This window comes from Clavelina lepadiformis, chromosome 8 (assembly GCF_947623445.1).
Source record: "Clavelina lepadiformis chromosome 8, kaClaLepa1.1, whole genome shotgun sequence".
NCBI classification, from domain to species: domain Eukaryota; kingdom Metazoa; phylum Chordata; class Ascidiacea; order Aplousobranchia; family Clavelinidae; genus Clavelina; species Clavelina lepadiformis.
In genome coordinates this window covers 4,941,619-4,960,881 of record NC_135247.1, presented here as the reverse complement: position 1 = coordinate 4,960,881, position 19,263 = coordinate 4,941,619, and the positions used below count along the sequence as shown (strand labels likewise).

Here is a 19,263-nt window from a genome sequence, read left to right as displayed (position 1 = left end):
GGATTAAGGTAGGTCCCCACCATCACGACAAATGTTTACACCTGCAAAGTTATTGAAGTCAGCAGGTGTAAACATTACAATAAAATTGCAGCCAACGTTGGCAGTATCGTGCTTCGGTACTAAAACTTTGATTTCGAAATTTTGTCCATTACAAGACACAGTACTACGAGAATGGCACTCTTATAGATATATCGCACTGTTAAGAACGAGAAGTCAGTGCCGAACGCAATTACTAACTCAAAACTTAAAAGCATTGAACATAAAGTCAACAAAAACCGAATGCTTTGTTTACTACTTCAATGTTTTGCATATTCAGATCTAACTACCTAATGTTGCTCCATTGAATAGCAAGCGAAGAACCGAGTCTAGTACTGAAGCATTCCGTGACCACTAAGGATAAGCGTGTTAAGACATTTATTTATGCAAATCAATAAGAAATGCGATCGGCAACAGACGACTTAATTATCACCAGCCTCCAAAGCACGAAGGTAGGAAGCCTTCTTCTGCTTAACGCGATCCATCCTTTGAGCGCGGGACATCTTTGCACGATTCCACCTGGAAATAAAATCATGATAACACCTCCTGCTCCAAAGACCCAATTCCACAAAGTGATTTATTCCCCTTTATGACAGCAAACAAGTTGTTTTATGCAACTGCATTACGATCCAAATGCTGACAATGATGTGATCTGATGTCCCAAAGGTAGCGAGGTTTTAAACATGAAAAGTTGTATATATACAAACCTTTTCTTCGTAACTTCTTTTTCAACCTTAGCTTTGGGTGATGGATCTTCACGAATGGCAGCGTGAGCTTTAACGTACATTTCTTCTATACCATCTGCTGTGATTCCGTTCTTGATGTATTGCGAAAACTAGATAGAAATTTCATGTAACTTGTAGTTAGTCTTCATTGTTCTCAGTGCAACAAGACTTCCGCAAGAATATGTTGAAAAAGTTAGACTAGAAGCACACCTGCTTCTTAAAAGCGTCTTCGTCCTCATCTTCCAAATTCTTCATGTATTCACTCACGTGGTTGCCAAAGATATGATTACGATGGACCTCGGCATTGAATTCCTTGGATTCCAAGTCATAGCCTACGGTCATTGTTAAAAACGAAAATTTAAGGCATCTATGTAGTACGTAAAAGTTGTAATGAACGAAGCAGAAAACCTGGGAATCTTTTAACTGAGTGAGGAATGTCCAAGCCACCATCAGCAGCTCCCTTCATTGCACCGAAGATCCGGGCACCAGTAGTGGTTCGAGCCAATCCGATATCAAGGAAGGCCCTAAAGCACAATTTTGATCTGGTCAGTTGTTCAGTTAACTCTTGGACAAAGCCTTTAAATTGAAAGTATCGTTAGGCTTGAATTACAAAAGATCGAAATATCAAGTCATGTAAATCACCAACAATTAACTAAAACGTAAAAACAATTGCACTTGCAAATTAAAAAGCTAGCAGGAAAATCTATCAATTCACGAAGAACAAGTGAGATTATAAGTATACAATCTAAATTAGAAACCACACAGCTGAAAGAAGCTGACCTGAAAGCACCGGGCTGTCCATCAATATCCTCAACATTGTATTCATCACCGTCAGGTTCAGTTTGACCTTCATATATCTTATCAAGTCCAAATTTGGTGAGCAGCTGTTAAAGATGACTTAATGGTGAAAAGCTTGTTTTACAAAAACATTTTAACATAAATTTACGTAAAGCGAACTTAATAAAACTGTGCCTAATACATTAATAATAACAAAAAGTTAAATTAATTAAATCTGCAAACTTGAAATAGGATTTTGTCACGTAATAGATTTTTAGACCCAGGTCAGACACTCTAACAAAACAAGCATGAAATTTTACTTTGAACTATCATTTGAACTTACTCTTCTAGCAAGAAGTAATCCAGTGCAGTAAGCAGCAGCGTAATTTGTCAACCCGACCTTCACACCATATCGAGGGAGCTCATGGGCATATGCTGCACATATAACCACATCTCCTTCAATACGGGCATACGCTACCTACAGACAAAGTGAGTTATGCCGAAGTATATGAAACCACAGAATTGCATTATTTATCATATCATCAAACCCTCAAAAGAAATATTAGACTCGCGCCTAAACCCTAACCTAAATGCTTTACAATGCAACATTTGACAGGTTATTAATCATTTCATTATACACTATATACTTCTGAAATAAAGACTTTTTCCGGCCCAACGCTGCCATTTTTTTGGGTGGCAAGATTTAATCGATCTCCTATGCTCAACAATGAAAACTGTTGACCTACTTGGATTCTTTTTAAAATTATAAATGTTTTGGGCAGTGGATTGTAAATATTTCACTCACGTGAGTTGCATATAAATTCCTTTATGCGATAAAATTTTTTTGAAAATATGCTGCCTTGTTCTTATTTTACAGTAGTTTAAATCCTACACACTGGACTTGTTCGATATGACGTCTAGATTATTAGTAGTCAGGAAAGCATGCGACACAAAGTGAGTAAGAGTTAGCAAGTTATCTGCGTCGCATTTCATAGGGTAATTTTGTATTGCATGTAAAGCAAACGTTAAAATAATTAACTAGAAGTAAATACAAACCAAATTATTACATTCAAACGCGTTGCAGATATCACACAAACTCTTACTCATTTTACACAGCATGGTACAATGATCATGTAACGTGACTCATATTAAACTAGCTTAGTGCGTAGGATTCAAACCGTTGTACTAGAACTAGGCAACATGTTTTCCTAATTTTTTACAGCATAAAGTAATTCATTTGCTACTCATCTGAGCGAAATCTTTACAATACAATGCCTGGAATGATAGTAATTTAAAAAAAATCAAAGTGGGCCGACATTTTCCATTGTTAAGTATAAGCGATCTAAAAAATCTTGCCACCCAGACAGTAAATTGGAAAGAGTCTATTGCACTTAAAGAAAATTTAGATTACGGTTGGAAATAAACAAGACCAAAACCTATCACTAAGACTGGAACGTTTGCTGTTTTTAGGTGTCTCCCACAAAAAAAGATGAAACAATGGTCGTTCTATGCACAATTAATTTTAATCCCTGCGCACTTAGCATACTTTCCAACCTGGCCTAGGGCTATGTGTCTTATTCGCGAAACAAGTTAACATCTAGAAACAAGGAATATCAAATGCAAGATTTCCGTTCGCTTGCAGACTAAATAGCACCAATTTAAAAACCGTTTTCGAACCAACAATTTGGAAAATAACTCTCAACCTTTTTCACCTGCCATGTGTTTCCAAACATAAAATAAAATCTTTCAAAAACTTAAGACATAGAAGTACAATAGGTTGTAAATAAACACAACATTTGCAAATATTTTCTGATTGCCTCAGCCGATTTTTACTTGATGAGGTGGAAATTTTTGTTCTTTGGCACGAAATCTGTCGCACCATATTCAGGACAAAAAAGATTTTTGACAGTTTGTTTAATTTTTCTAATTAATCTAATTTAGTTTCTTCTTCTATTTTTTTTGCCAAAAAGCTCCCGCTTAAGAAAGCTACCACCTCAAAATAAAGTTTTTTCCATGTAGAGTTCTAGCGTTTTAGATTGACAACCTACTTCGTTTACCATAAGCTTTGAAAATCAAAAACCACATCAAAAACACATACATTCTTCAATTTTTCGGAATAATTACCTGTGTAATAATGTCCTTGTTTGTAAATCTAACAATCATGCGATACTTGGGAGTGTTGTACTTATTCCTATCTTGAACAACAAGACGCTTTCGTGCAAAATAATCAGTTTTTCCTTCACGCCTTCGCCTGTATTTAACTTGGTATCGCTTGAAATAGGCTTTGTTCTTCACAACTTTGACGAAACCCTGCAAATAAAGATATACACAGTAAGCAATAGCTTAGCTTTAAGAAATCTAGCCTACAACTACAAGGTAGACCTGGAAGGTCTAGTATACAATGCACAACCAGATGACGTAACAATTTAAGTGGCTGGGGTCTAGTATACAGTACAAAGGCATCCTGTGGTTGTGCACTTGTATACTAGACCCGGCCTACTGCTATCACATGAACAGATAGTACTGTTATACCTCACTACAGTTATGAACTACTACTGCACTAACTGAAGTGTAGTGTAATCATTATCAATATTTATTTTTTAATTAATAATATTAGAAACGCTTTTGTTCAAAACCATTCTTGCTACCATTAATTGCCTAACGGCCAGTAGCTACGAGTAAGTGATTTGACTTAATCTGAATTAATCTGCTATAATATGCAGCTATACAATAAACGCAATGCATCTTTGTGCTCAAGTAGCCCTAAGCAACCCCAAAACTTATCATACATACCATTATAATCGCGTATTTTGGGTAATCCACAAGGACAAATATGCAAATAGCTTCGGTCTCGGGGCCAACATCTGAAAAGAAACGTTCTTATTTCGTCAGATCATACTTCCGTGTTAAAGAGGCATGTGCTGACCGTGGGAATCTATTTATTTAAATTTTGATCGGGACCCAACGCTAGCATTCAATTCATTTTATACGATCACTCGCTAATCTGAAAGGAAAATAAAAAAGCAAAATATAGTTTGGAACTTTGAAGGTTAACTTTATGTATGTTTTTCTACACGAGCTTTCGCAAGCATAAGCTTGCTTTTTCAGAGCATGTGAAGAAGCAAGCTTAATAGTAATAATAATAATTAAGAAGCAAGGGTAAGACTAAAAGTCGAAACGTATTAACAGATAAAATAACTATTTTTTGTGTATGTATTTTACATGTTCGATATAGTCTGAAATCTAATCTACATCTTGTTAAGGAAGTTTTAAAAAGTAGCTTAACTAGCTTCTATTATTGGCTACACATACAACTCGTACATCGTACCGTTTATTTCTCGCGATTGACTGTGTCAAGCAAAAAGAATAATGCTAACCTTGTTATAGCAAAACATATCAGAAAATATGCTCAAAATATTTGCAGCAATGATGCTGCCCGTGTTCGATTTCGAGTGGTGCTAACTTTGTTAATGCCCTTGGATGAAGATTAACTTTCCATACCTTACCATTTCCAGGTTAAGACTGTCATCTTGTTCTGGTGGAAAGATATTTTTCCATTGTGTGTTCTTAACAATGGAAATTGTTGACTCACTTTGATTCTTTTTTGAATTTCAATCGTTCTGTGATTGTAAAGATTTCACTCAGGTGAGTAGCATATGAATTTCTTTACGAAATAAAGAAAAACTATAGAAAAAATGTTGCTTTATTTTTTTATACAGCGCTTTGAATCCTACGCATTTGTTTTGTATTGTATGATTTATTTTCGTCATTGAAGGTGGGGGAAGGAAAAATATAACGCTAACCATTTTGGCGTGAAAAAATATGAGTTGCAGGGATAAAATTTTGTTGGATATGAGGTCACTTTACGACTGTTTACGTGATCAACATGGCATTTGACGTGAAATGCGTAAGAGTTTGCGTGGCATCTGTTGCACAAGTAATTTTGCTTTGCATTTCAAGCAAAATTTAAAATAATGGACTAGCAGTAAATATGAACTGAATTACTATAACTATACTCGCCGCATATACCATCAACCTTGTAGCTAACCTACATATTGGTCTACACCCGCCCTAAGTTAAATTTATCGAAATCACGTCTTCTCAGCTCAATGCACTGTATAAATAATTACACACCAATGTAAAACGACAACTATGTAATCGTGCATTGTACTAAAAAAGTGCAACAAAGATGAAGATAGCACCAACAAAATCTAAACGACAATACTTACGCTACCACCATACTATGGTGAAATACTAAGGTCAAATATCTGCGTCAAAATACACTTATAAACATCAACTGATAGTACAAAAGTCAACAAATTGCAAAGGTACCTCATATGAAATGAAACGGAGTATATTATTGTTTGGTAACATACACAAAGCTAACAGCGTTATTGGAAAACCATTATAAAATGGTCTTCTTCAAAGGCAAGGTAAAAAGCGCTTTTTAATCCGCTTTATAATGTAAAATATGCCTAGATAAATTGATTGGAACATACAAGTTGTACAAACAAAGCAAGAAATGTACAAATGGCTATCGATATAGTGTACAGGGTTGAAAGATTCATAGAGTAGTGGAAATGAAACATGAAAGATTTGCACAGAGACCAGAATAAATTACAAGGGTCATATGATATGAAAAACGGAATGTCTATCACAGATTACAATAAAAAAAGCTGATGCATTTAATCAAAGTAAATTTACTAAATAAACATAAAGTCTTAACTTTTAAGCTTTTGGCAGAAGATAGGCTGCGCAAAAAAGTTTAAATTACTAACAATTTTTCAGTTGAAATAATGATCTTTCTGCAATGACTAAATTATTTTGATGGTGTCATTTTGAAAAGCGCAGAGATGTTTGTTAACAATGGAGATGTAACAATAAATTGAAATAAACTTCGCACAAAATTTAATAGATTAGTTCCTATTCACAATGTTGGTAATGAACAAGAAGAGCACAAGATTTGAAGAACTTGAATAAAGACGTTACTGAGCTTGTGCTTGGGTTGCCTCATACATCTGCTTGGCAACGTGTAGAATATATTGAATATCAGGCCTTTTCTCTGGATCAGGATTAATGCAGAGTGCCACCAAATTTCTCAACTGAAAGAAGACAATAATTATGTCATGTTTTACAGTTTTTTCAAAATTGTTCATCAACAGGATATCTCTGAATGGCCATAGCTAAAGTTACTCTCATTACCTCTTCTGAATAAATATCAGCAGGCAATGGCGGGTATTCGCAGCTTTCAATTTTCTTACAGAGTGCATACAAGTTCATTTTATCACCATAGAATGGCGATTGAAGGGCAGCCATTTCATAAAGCAGGCATCCAAGTGACCAAATATCAGAGCGAAAGTTGTATCCGTTTTCATGGATTCTTTCGGGGGACATATAATATGGCGTTCCAACTATAATGAAAGAATTCTAATCAATATTATTTAAAAAATGTTTTATTTTCAAGAAAAAATATTAAAACTTCTATATACTGATCTTCCAACACATTTCCGTGGAACTAAATAAACACCTACTCACCTAAACTCTGGGCAAAACTGGTCTTTGAAGAAAAATAGCGACCTAGACCAAGATCACCAAGTTTCACAACTCCTTGAGCAGTAATAAATACATTGGCTGGTTTGATATCACGATGCATGACTCTAAATTGAGAGATCATCACTTAAGTTTACATTAAGTAGCGGTGATTAATATTCATTAAAGTGGGCTTTACCTCCTAGAATGCATGTGCGCAACAGCAGATGCAAGCTGGACAAAATACTTCCACACAGTTTTCTCAGGAATTAACCTCTTTTGCTTCTTGAAATGCTTCAGCAAAAAGTAGAGAAAAAGTTAAGACGCAGTTAAATAGGGTCAGACAAAATTTTCACTCATGAAACAGACATATCAAAAGTTAACCTTGATCATGCGACTTAAATCTCCAGCATCAGCAAGTTCTAATACAATGTTCAACTCATTGTCTTCAATAAAGGAAGCAAGATAACAGATTACATTGCTGTGGTTGAGTTGCTAAACATAAAAACTGTTTTAGATACATATAACTGAAAAAGTATAATACAGTGAGACCTCGTTAATCCGGACCCCGATGAACCGGAATCCCGGCTATCCGACACAAAACTGCTGGGAACGGATTTCTTCCTATGCATTTTACCCCTTTAAACCGGAAACCCCGCTGTACGACTCCGACACAAAAGTTTTGGAACAAATGTGCTAAATCAATAGCAATAAAATCCGATAAACCAGATTATTAACAGTTAAGCGAAAATGATTCACCATTGTCCTAATACACTATGTAGTTAGTTGACGAAACAATAGCCGATTATCTACGCATAATAACGTTGCGGTCAATTACGTTGCGTTGCATAATAACGTTGTAGCAGGGGTGACGGACCTATTCGTTGTGGCAAGCCACTTTGTCAGTTACAGCTGAGTAAGCCGCACAGCTTTTTAGTCATACTATGAAATACTGTACAGTATTATAGAAACGAAAAAATAAATTGTTCATCAACACTAACAAACAACGCTTCCGCGATCGCAAAAAAATACGTACAGTACATCGGTTGAGTGCGGCAATCTATTGAAGACATACTGCTGCAACTCAATCGTGCTATCAGCTTTTGATATCGCATTGCGCAAAGATTAGAAACAGGTCAAAGAAAGTTCAAGACTGCTGGTCCCGCCGGAATGCTTCGCCATGCAAGAGCGGTTGTCAAACCGATTTGCGACCGCATGTTCGTCACTTCTGGCTTAGAGCATTCGTCTTAAATACTGTGGTTCTGGGGTTCGACACTGGGTTGGATCATACAAAAAATATAATTTTATTTTAGTTGCTGTCCAGCCAGAAACTCGGTACTTAGAATTGGAGTAAGGTGCATACTGCGTTTTGAACGCGGTGCTGCATTTGCAAGGTTGATTGATTTTTTACTTTCCGATAATCCGGATACCTCGCTAAACCGACATTTTTTGACAAAACAAAGTGGTCCGGATTAACGAGGTCTCACTGTATACTGTGTCTGTATTAAATATTTCCAATTATTCATAATGATTTGTGAAATAGTTCATTTTAAAACACCTAATAATGGAACAACAAATGATAGTAATGTCTGTTTAAATCAGTATGTACAATAAATGTAATAAAAATATTAAACATTCTTACCTTAAGCAGATCAATTTCCTTTATACAATCTTGTCTAGCTTTCGCATCCATCATTTCAAATATCTTTATATGCATAAAAAATAAACAAACCTAGTCACTATCAAACTCACAGCAGAAAATATAACAAGCTTATAAGTGATATAGATTTTGATACATATTTGGAAAACCAGATACAAGCCAGGTTTGTCATTTACCTTGACCTTCTTTAATGCAACAAGCTTGTTGTCCAAATGGCAAACTGCTCGATAGACTTCACTAAACTGGCCTTTGCCAATCTTCCTTTCAATGCGGTAATTGCACAGTGCATTATAGCCAAGCTCAGGGTTAGTGCCAGGCTGTGCTTCTGCCATATTGTGCAAGTCCACTTGTTAAACAAATGAAATTGCCTAATACACAACCTGAAAAAGAATTAAATATCGTTAAATAACATTAAATGTAAAACTTAAAAAAAATTAAATTACCCTTCACTCTTTCTCCCAACTTTCTCTTTTTTATCATCAATACTGAAGGCCCCTTGTATAATTCTACACTCCAACTTGAATGCCTGAGTGTGTAATATATGAACAGTATGATAATGGACTGGATGTATAATGGACAGTATGGACTGGAAAGTACGGCAGTTTTCGGTGAGAGATTGTGCATGCAAAAACGGAAATTGTGGCGGTATAGCATGCACCAAACTCTCAATTCTTTGTTTATTTATGATGGATTAGCATTTAAAAAACCAGCTTTTCTTTGTTTATTATAAGTCAGCGTGAAGATAAAAAAGGACGTAACAATTGCTCTGTGGCGGCTTGGCTCGCTTTTGTAAAATCCTTACGTCTTTCGTAGAAATGTGTTTTCCAGAACAATTGGAGTTTTTAAACTTTCAGTCCCGCCACATCATTCTTATGAAAGAGTTTTCCAGCTAGTAAATGGAGTTTAAAACTTGCCTTTTCAGAACACTGCAAACTACCGTTGGTATATTTGAAAACTTGCTACGAATAACTTCGTGTGAAAGCTCCTTATTTAGTACGTTACCAGGTCGCTTCCAAGTAACTGTTTCCAACTTAACCAAATTTAATTTGCATTGCAAACACACCGATTTTCACGTTCACACGCTTTGAAATGTTCATGCCTTTTTTGTCATATATTTCCGCCACATCGCAGCACGTTTTATAAGCTTGAACTTTTGTGTGAGACTCCCTCAGAGCCTCAGAACCTCAGTCACAGACGCGAAGTTATAGACATATGTAATACCGTACTACTGTAGTTGTGGTGATTGAATCAGTAGACATCGTGTAAACAGTCACATGACTTGTGTTCTCGGTTATTTGTAATATTGAGAAAGTGTACAGCACCTACAATAAAAGCCTTTTCTGGCAAACGGTATTTGTTATAATATAACACGAACGTTCGGCTATCAGAAAGGTTAGAGAATTCTAACCGCACGCAACAATAGAGTCAGATACTAATGTAGTAGGTTAACTAAGTCAATAACGTAACGTAAGCTAAGACCGATAAACTCTGCATCTGTATCTGCATCTGTCGGCATCAACCTCTACATCCTAAAACGACCCCAACCTCTACATTTCTGGTGACAACCCGACGTTCCGACATTTCTGATGACCCCGACGTTCTAGTGACCACCGACATTTCTGGTGACAACCCGACGTTCTACTGACAACCCGACGCTTCGACGTTCTAATAAACCACCGACGTTCTAGTGATCACTGACGATCTTGTGTCAAAAACGACGCGTTTCAATTCTCACACTCTCGCAATTCGCACAGCCGTTCTTCACTGGTAAGTGGATTTTTCACTTTTTATACAACTACTTGCAACCATAGCTTGTAAATGCATGCTCATCGGCTTGTACCTTATTAAATTAGCTTAAGCTATTCTTATTGTGCTGCATTGTGCTGCAGTTTGAAATAAAAGTTTCTTGTTGTAAAGTATTTTTTGGTTCAATTGTGAACAATTTTTGCGGTGCGCCGCCTAAAACATTTTCTATCGGTTTTGATAAATGTCACAACCTGTGCCGACACAACGAAAAGTTACTTCGGTGCCTGGCAAAGCTAAGACAGAATACCACATGAGCACACGATCAACCGACCGTTCCAACGAGTCAATTAATAATACAACTATGTCGAACGAAAACGGGGAGGGATCTGCAAATACTCCCGATAATGGCATTGCTGGTCCGTCTGGTCTGGGTACTAGTAACCAATTACCAACAAACGCGCAACCACAGAACAATACTTTACGAAACGATTTGTTTTCACACGTTAAACTTCCTACCTTTTGGAAATTTAATCCCGAAGCGTGGATTTCTCACCTTGAACATAAATTTTCTCTTTATCAAATCACTTCTCAAACTAATCGTTACTTGTTGGCGGTAGAGGCAATTCCTGCGAAAGACCTCGCGCTCCTTCGGTTACCTTCGGCGTCAGCACAGAACTGCTACGACATATTGATCAATGAAATCTTGAGAAACTTTGATAAACGTGAGGACCATTTAGATTTTTTGTTGGCGGACCTGACGCTGCACGATCAGTCCCCGAAACATTTAATGCGCGAATTAATGAGCGCAGTAGGTCAAGAGAATCTTACTCCGCCAGTCGTCAAACTAATTCGTGCTAAATTCCTTAAAGCGTTACCACCAGACGTCGCAATTGCGTTAGCCAGCGTGGAACATCACGATCTCCAGAACCTTGCAAGCAGAGCCCACGAAATCTTGCTGCTTAAACAACCAAAAACTTCTTCGCACAACCTTTCCCTTGCCATCACTGATACGGATGACATTGACTACCCAATGCAACCGCAAATACAGCAAATTCAATTGTCTAAACCACCGCGCTATACACGATCTAACGCTAACAACGAATCTAAGAGTTCCGGGCAAAGAAATACGAATTTCACAAATCAAAATACGCCAAACCAACGCAATTCATTTAACTCAGCATGGCAACAACGATCACCACGCACAAACAATGGACAGTTTCACAAATCATACAGCAACAACGGGTTTAATCGAGATAATCGCCGACAAAATGGTTCTTCTTTTGCAAACCAACGCAAATATAATTTTTTACATTCATCCCCCACATTTCAGAAACCAGACTACCAACGTAGCAATTACCCTTGCGCGTCTGATGCTTCTAATGGCTTATGTTATTACCACGCCCGCTTCGGTAGGGATGCGCGCCGCTGTCACCCAAGTTGTAGCATGTGGGAGAACCAATCCCGCCCAACAAAAAACGCGTGGCGATCGACGCAACATTAACCCCGTCAGTCCCGTCGATCGCATCAACAATAAAAAGAGGCTGCCCCTTGTTAACTGTATATGATCACGCCAATAGTATTCACTTTTATGTAGATAGCGCGGCAGCAACTTCTCTTTTGTCCGCTAGTTTAGCTGACGTATCAAACCGCAAACCGCAAACACCGCTTTTCGCTGCTAACAGCACGCCAATTACTACGTATGGCACTACACAACTTAATGTTTCCCTTCATCCTCGTTTTTCTTATCCCTTTGAATTTGTGCTTGCGGACACACCTTTTTGCATATTGGGGCTGGATTTCCTCACTGAATACAACTTTGTTTTGGATCTTAAAGCCAAGCATCTCATAGATGTACCGAACCAACAGCAATATACGTTAGAGCCTGTTGAAAGTGATCCTGTTCGCATATCCATTCTCAGCCAGATAGATCCTGTTGCAGACCTTTTACATCAATTTCCAGACTTGCAAAAACCCATGTCAGCTGTTAAACCAGTGAAGCATTCCATCGTTCACCACATCCATACCACAGGTTCTCCTGTACGTGCACGTCCACGTCGATATAGCCCAGAAACAATGCAGATCTTGAAGAAAGAAATTGACAGCTTGCTGGAGCGAGAAATTATCCGATACAGTGATTCTCCTTATGGAAGTCCGGCCTTGCTCGTTCCTAAAGGCTCTTCTGGCAATAAATATCGTCTTGTCGTTGATTATAAATTAGTCAACAAACAAACAATCGACAGCTGTTACCCTCTTCCGTTCTTACATAGTTTTTCCGAGGTTTTGTATGGTAAAACTGTCTTCTCTAAATGCGATCTCCAAAACGCCTTTCATCAAATAAAAGTGGCTCCAGAAGATGTCCATAAAACGGCGTTTGTTTGCCCCCTAGGACAATTTGAATACACAAGACTCCCATTCGGTTTATCGGGCGCCCCACGGACCTTTTCCAGACTAATAGGGGAAGTAGTACGTCCCCTTCAGCACCTTGGAATCTTTGCTTACCTCGATGATATCATCATTGGAAGTAGTAACCTATCAGAACATCTTGAACACCTTAAGTTGCTTTTTCAACGACTTGAGGAATTTGGCTTAACGCTCAATTTAGACAAAAGTGAATTCAACCGCGAGTCTCTTGACTACCTTGGCCATCACATAAATTCTGAGGGTATACGACCAACTCAAGAAAAAGTGCAGGCCATTCTTGATTACCCACAGCCACAAACCTGCAAACAGCTGAAACGTTACTTGGGAATTTATTGCTATTATTTTCGCTTTCTGAAGCATTGTTCCACAACCTTACAACCGCTTTACAAGCTAGTTCCGAACAGTCGCAGCAAACGCGCGGCCCCTTTAACATGGAATGTCGAAGCCGAATGCGCCTTCGCCAGCAGCAAACAAGCTATTGCAAATGCTAGCACTTTAGCGTTTCCGAAACTCCATGCTCCAACTTATCTAACAGTTGACGCTTCGTTGACCGGTATTGGAGCGACATTAGAGCAATTGCAAGGAAATCAACTTGTTCCTTTGGCCTTCTTTTCAAGACAGCTGAACGCTACTCAACGTAAATACAGTTGCTTTGACCGAGAGCTGTTGGCCGCTTACAAGTCAATACGTCATTTCCGCTACTTCTTGACAGGCCGACAATTCACTTTGCGTACAGACCATCTCCCTCTGGTTTCAAGTCTCAGTAAGCTCTCCGAACATTACTCTCCAAGACAGTTCCGGCAATTGTTGTTTGTTTCAGAATATACAACAACCATTGAGCACATCAAAGGCTCTGCCAATGTTGTGGCGGACCTCTTGTCAAGGTCTCAACCTTCGGCACCCAACATTAATACTCTTTCGGACGTTCCGCCTCCTTTAGAGTATGAGAAAATAGCACAAGCTCAAGCCAATGATCCTGCTATTCAAAGACTACGCACCGCTACAACATCACTCGAACTCCAGGACTGCAAGCTGCCCAATAAGGACCTTACCATCCTTTGTGACGTGTCCACTGACACAGAGCGTGTTCTAGTTCCTTCCTCCTTCCAACGTCAAGTATTCCTGCACTTACATAATTTATCGCATCCTGGAAAAAAAGCCACAATTAAGCTCATCAAGGAAAGATTTATATGGATAGGGATGTGTAAACAAATCGCTACCTGGGTTCAACAATGCCCAAACTGCCAGGAAGGAAAAATTTTCCGCCACACTAAAACCGCACCGGGGAAATTTAAAATTCCCTACGGACGATTTTCTGATGTTGCAATTGACTTGATTGGACCACTACCAACCTCCCATGGTTACAAATACATCCTTACATGTATCGACCGATATACGCGTTTCGTTCAAGCGATACCAATCCCTGATGCCACCACGGAAACCGTTGCTGCTTACTTTGTTAATCTCTGGTGTTCCTTGGTCGGTGTTCCAATCATCCTCACAAGTGATCGTGGACCATGTTTCATAAGTTCCGCTTGGGCAGAAATTATGCGCTCGCTTGGTATTCAACACAATCTGACTACAGCTTACCACCCCACTTCCAATGGAATTACAGAACGCGCAAATGCAGAGATCAAGCGCGCCATCAAGTGTTCAGACGAACCTGAACGTTGGTTTCACAAATTAGGTTTTATTGTCTTGGCCCTGCGTAATCGCTATCTCCAGGATTTGAAATGTACACCTGCTGAGTTAGCTTTTGGACACACCTTACGGCTCCCAGGTGGTTTCTTTTCTGATTCCAAGCTTGCCTCTGCAGTTCCTACATCCAGCTACCTCGGTGCCTACCGAGACTTCATCAACGACCTTCAGTTTACTCCAACGACCGCTCATACAAAATTCATGCAGTCCTACGTGCATCCGGATTTGAAACATTGTGACCGCGTTTATGTTAGATGCGATCATGTCAAACGTGCGTTAGAACGCCCTTATGTTGGTCCTTTTCCAGTATTGGAAAGATACGAAAAATATTTTGTAATATCCCGTCATGGCAAACCGGATCGCGTCTCACTCGACCGTCTCAAACCTAGCTATACAATTGATATTGATGCTCCCTCACCATCATCCTCCTCGCATCAACAAAATTTTTCTTTGCAGACTCGACACCCTGCTCCTCAGTCAGTCTCCGCTACTTCAGCGAAACAGCAAACGACACCACCTACTGTCACTGCTCCTGCTTCTATAAAACCGCCTGAAGTTGTAAAGACTTCTCGGACTGGTCGCAAAATCATTCCACCGAAACGGTTCTCTGACTAAACAACACAACATGTTCGTTTGTCTGCTGCTTACATGTTTCTTTTTGTTCACATCCGCCGCTCAGACGAATCTTCATCCGGATACACAGAAATTTCTGTTATGTCAGCGTTCGCATTCTCTCGGGTTATATACCTTTGATGACGACATACATTGTCAAACGCAGACACCCTTCTCCATACACAACTGCTCTGCTACCGTGTTTGCTCCAGATCTGCATCTCCAGAAGATTCCTGCAACAGTTTGCACTTCACAGATTACTTCCTGGAGCACTACTTACTTCTTTTTTGGGAGTTATCAAAAATCGGCCAACACCTTTGACGCACACCCACCGTACAACCCAGAATGTTCGTCGTGGAATAAAACCAACGTTTCATCACATGGACCGCTGATCCTGTCTAATCCTGCGGCGTACTCAACACGCAATGCAGTCCATTATAAGTTTGTCTGGCCGACTTCAGCTTCTGGAACAGTAACAAACGACTTCTTGTTTCACACTACAATTTACTACGATTACGTCACGGACACAATGACGTCGTCTCTTGGATCTCTTGCATCGTGCTCAATCGGGCGTGGATACTGCTTAACGGGCAATCGTATGTTTATATGGCGAGTACCTTCGCATATCAACTGCCCACCAACCAAGCCTCTCGGGACTCACAAGATGCTCCTCCATTACAACTCTACGTCCTTATATAGAGTTTCCTTACCTGATCTCGGGATCTCGGTACATCACTGGAGGAAATGCTCCTCTCGTGCGAAAAACTGCTATGGCAAACATATTCACTGCGACAACAACAACTTTATCTTTCGCTACCAACAATGTACAGAGCTCGACAGACTCGCTCTTTTTCGTCCTAACCGGCTAAGGCGTGCCCCTTTTCGAACGCCATACTCTCAATTCGAGCGACTTTTTGCAACCTTCGACACACAACAGGACGACCTTATTTCAGAAGTTCTCACTACCTTCAACGAAGAGAACAAGTTCCTACATTGCCAACTCACGAAGCTAATTGGCACACTCTACAAAGCAATTGGGAAGATCTTCCCTACTGAGATACTCACTACTACTCTTGGACATCAAACCATGGGTTCCAGCCTTGGAGATTTTATGTCCAGAGCAGCATGTCACTCTATCAACGGTACCGTCTTACCGTCACTTGCGTACCGAAACGCATTCAGCCAACGTCCTCTCATCAAATATCGCGATCAAAACGGCCACAGTCAATACGGCCAACTCATTTCAGACAACATTGTCCTACCGGGAGTGCACCTGCTGGAATCGTATCGACCAGCAAGAAGTTTTGTCTTCCGAGTTCTGGGACACACTGTCCTGTATCACAACTATACTTTATCGCACGAACATGTGCAGGTGCATCAACTCAACTTACCTTTGTCGCCTATACACGTCAACTACAAGGCACCCGACTACGAGAAAATTCTCAACGAGCTACCTGACTCTGACTCGTTTACTGATCTACAATCGCTGCTCAGCTCTATGTCTGAAGCCAACCTTCTCAAGGAACAAATGCGACATGTCATGACAAGCCTTACTACTACTACTGATGAAACTATGATCAACGGATCCTACGTCGCAGACACATTCGCACACGCCGCGAAACAAACGTTACTCCTTGCTCTGTCGCAAATTACGAATCCATTTCTCTCAGCCCTTATATTCATCCTGCAACTCCTTGCCATGATGTGGGCCCTCTTCCATACCATCGGGTTTATCCGATCGTCTCCGCACCATTTGCAGTATGCCAGATCCCTTGTATCCCGTGTCCGCGCTTGGCGCCACCAACAGCAGGCGCCGGTTGCAAGACCTCAACTACCACAACCGCTGCCCTTGCCTCGGCGTTCTCGTGATGAACCGTCTCCGTCCGGATCTGCTGATGACGCACCGCCCGCTTCATCTTCTCGTGATAATTTCGCGAGCACCCACACACTTTAAGTTTCACTATGTGTATCACCTTGCTTCAATACCGATAATGTCCTTTGCATGTACAATTTTGCCGTTTTCCCTTGTCGCCGCTTTCGATTTTGTAACCGTTTTGCTTCGTTGCATGCTTAGTAGCTTATTCTTGTGCTAGTATCGTTTTCACTTTTCCCGCCTTATTGCATGCTAACTATTCCTGTGCATGAGTTTAGCTGTTTCAACCCACCTCAATAGGGGGAGGTGCAGTTGCAAAAAAAAATTTACCCTCTACCCCTTTAGTTTCTCCACAGACTTTGCTGCCACTACCATTGCTGCCAAAACCACTTCAGTATGTCGACGGTATCTGATTCCTCCGCTGACGTTCAAATTGACGAAATCACTTCAGTTACTGAGATGATTCCCGACTCACCCGATTCACCGGTTCAACAATCATCTCCCGCGCCGTATGTGCCGATCGTCAGACCTGGGAAGCAAGGCGCTCCTGCCCCCATGCCCCAGAGCGCTGATCTAGCAGATATACAAGCTACGGTGTTACAACCAGTACATAGACTATTTCGGCCGTTTAAAACAACCGTTACAATGCCGACCCTTGCGGTTCCTGCGCCGCCAACCACTTCGGCTGAGGATCTACTACTTTGGTTCCAGCAGCTGGATGAACTGTTCCAGCTGGTTCCTGATTTTGAGTTTATGAGCAAAATCCTTACCATGGTAGCAGCCACACCTGCTTTCCACATGGCCCCCTTGATGAAGTATATATCCAACGGGGTTACGGACAAAACCCTGGAATACGAACAGTTCAAACAATTTTTGCATGCCCGGTTAATCTTGGAGATACCCTCCAACATGTAGCTATATTACCATCAGTTATTTTAAGCATATGTTACAGTTCATTCATTTGTATATAACTTCAGTTTTTTGTTTGTGCTTGCTCGCCATTGCCACCTTCAGTACGTTACATGTTAATTGTCATCTTTTTCCTTCCGTAGCGGGGGAGGAATGTGGCGGCTTGGCTCGCTTTTGTAAAATCCTTACGTCTTTCGTAGAAATGTGTTTTCCAGAACAATTGGAGTTTTTAAACTTTCAGTCCCGCCACATCATTCTTATGAAAGAGTTTTCCAGCTAGTAAATGGAGTTTAAAACTTGCCTTTTCAGAACACTGCAAACTACCGTTGGTATATTTGAAAACTTGCTACGAATAACTTCGTGTGAAAGCTCCTTATTTAGTACGTTACCAGGTCGCTTCCAAGTAACTGTTTCCAACTTAACCAAATTTAATTTGCATTGCAAACACACCGATTTTCACGTTCACACGCTTTGAAATGTTCATGCCTTTTTTGTCATATATTTCCGCCACATCGCAGCACGTTTTATAAGCTTGAACTTTTGTGTGAGACTCCCTCAGAGCCTCAGAACCTCAGTCACAGACGCGAAGTTATAGACATATGTAATACCGTACTACTGTAGTTGTGGTGATTGAATCAGTAGACATCGTGTAAACAGTCACATGACTTGTGTTCTCGGTTATTTGTAATATTGAGAAAGTGTACAGCACCTACAATAAAAGCCTTTTCTGGCAAACGGTATTTGTTATAATATAACACGAACGTTCGGCTATCAGAAAGGTTAGAGAATTCTAACCGCACGCAACAATAGAGTCAGATACTAATGTAGTAGGTTAACTAAGTCAATAACGTAACGTAAGCTAAGACCGATAAACTCTGCATCTGTATCTGCATCTGTCGGCATCAACCTCTACATCCTAAAACGACCCCAACCTCTACAGCTCAACAGTCGATCCTGATAATGATATGGGAGTGCCAAATGCAAAAGTAAAGGAGACCCATTACAACAATACAGTAAAATCGTTTTCTTATAACCGTAGCAGAGTAGCCTAGGCCCTGACTGGAAAGTACGGCAGTTTTCGACGAGAAATCGTGTGTGCAAACACGCAAATTTTAGGGTGATGACGTGTAATGATGCAACAATTCTTGTTTGTTTATAATAAATTGGTGTTCAAACAATTAAATTTTCTTTGTTTACTGATTATAAAACGGCGTGACGTGAAATATTCGGCGTACATGATGGTGAATCTCGTGCGTGCAGGTGCCACATTTTCTATT

General features: G+C 39.9%; 2 protein-coding genes across 2 annotated transcripts; both read right to left on the bottom strand.

The window, feature by feature from the left end:
- Window positions 1-397: 397 nt before the first annotated feature.
- LOC143469180 (large ribosomal subunit protein uL18-like) lies at window positions 398-4,485 on the bottom strand. The gene is made up of 8 exons (XM_076966776.1): window positions 4,332-4,485; window positions 3,663-3,848; window positions 1,882-2,016; window positions 1,542-1,645; window positions 1,170-1,285; window positions 972-1,093; window positions 744-871; window positions 398-555 (listed from the first exon to the last, which is right to left on the bottom strand). Exons 1-8 carry the CDS (start codon window positions 4,332-4,334, stop codon window positions 459-461), a joined length of 891 nt encoding a protein of 296 aa, XP_076822891.1. The 5' UTR covers window positions 4,335-4,485; the 3' UTR covers window positions 398-458.
- A 1,192-nt stretch (window positions 4,486-5,677) lies between these two features.
- LOC143468799 (serine/threonine-protein kinase Nek7-like) lies at window positions 5,678-9,404 on the bottom strand. The gene is made up of 8 exons (XM_076966200.1): window positions 9,171-9,404; window positions 8,904-9,107; window positions 8,710-8,772; window positions 7,452-7,562; window positions 7,267-7,361; window positions 7,074-7,195; window positions 6,741-6,949; window positions 5,678-6,640 (listed from the first exon to the last, which is right to left on the bottom strand). The coding sequence occupies exons 2-8, from the start codon at window positions 9,057-9,059 to the stop codon at window positions 6,524-6,526; spliced, it is 873 nt and encodes a 290-aa protein (XP_076822315.1). The 5' UTR covers window positions 9,060-9,107; window positions 9,171-9,404; the 3' UTR covers window positions 5,678-6,523.
- Window positions 9,405-19,263: the final 9,859 nt, after the last annotated feature.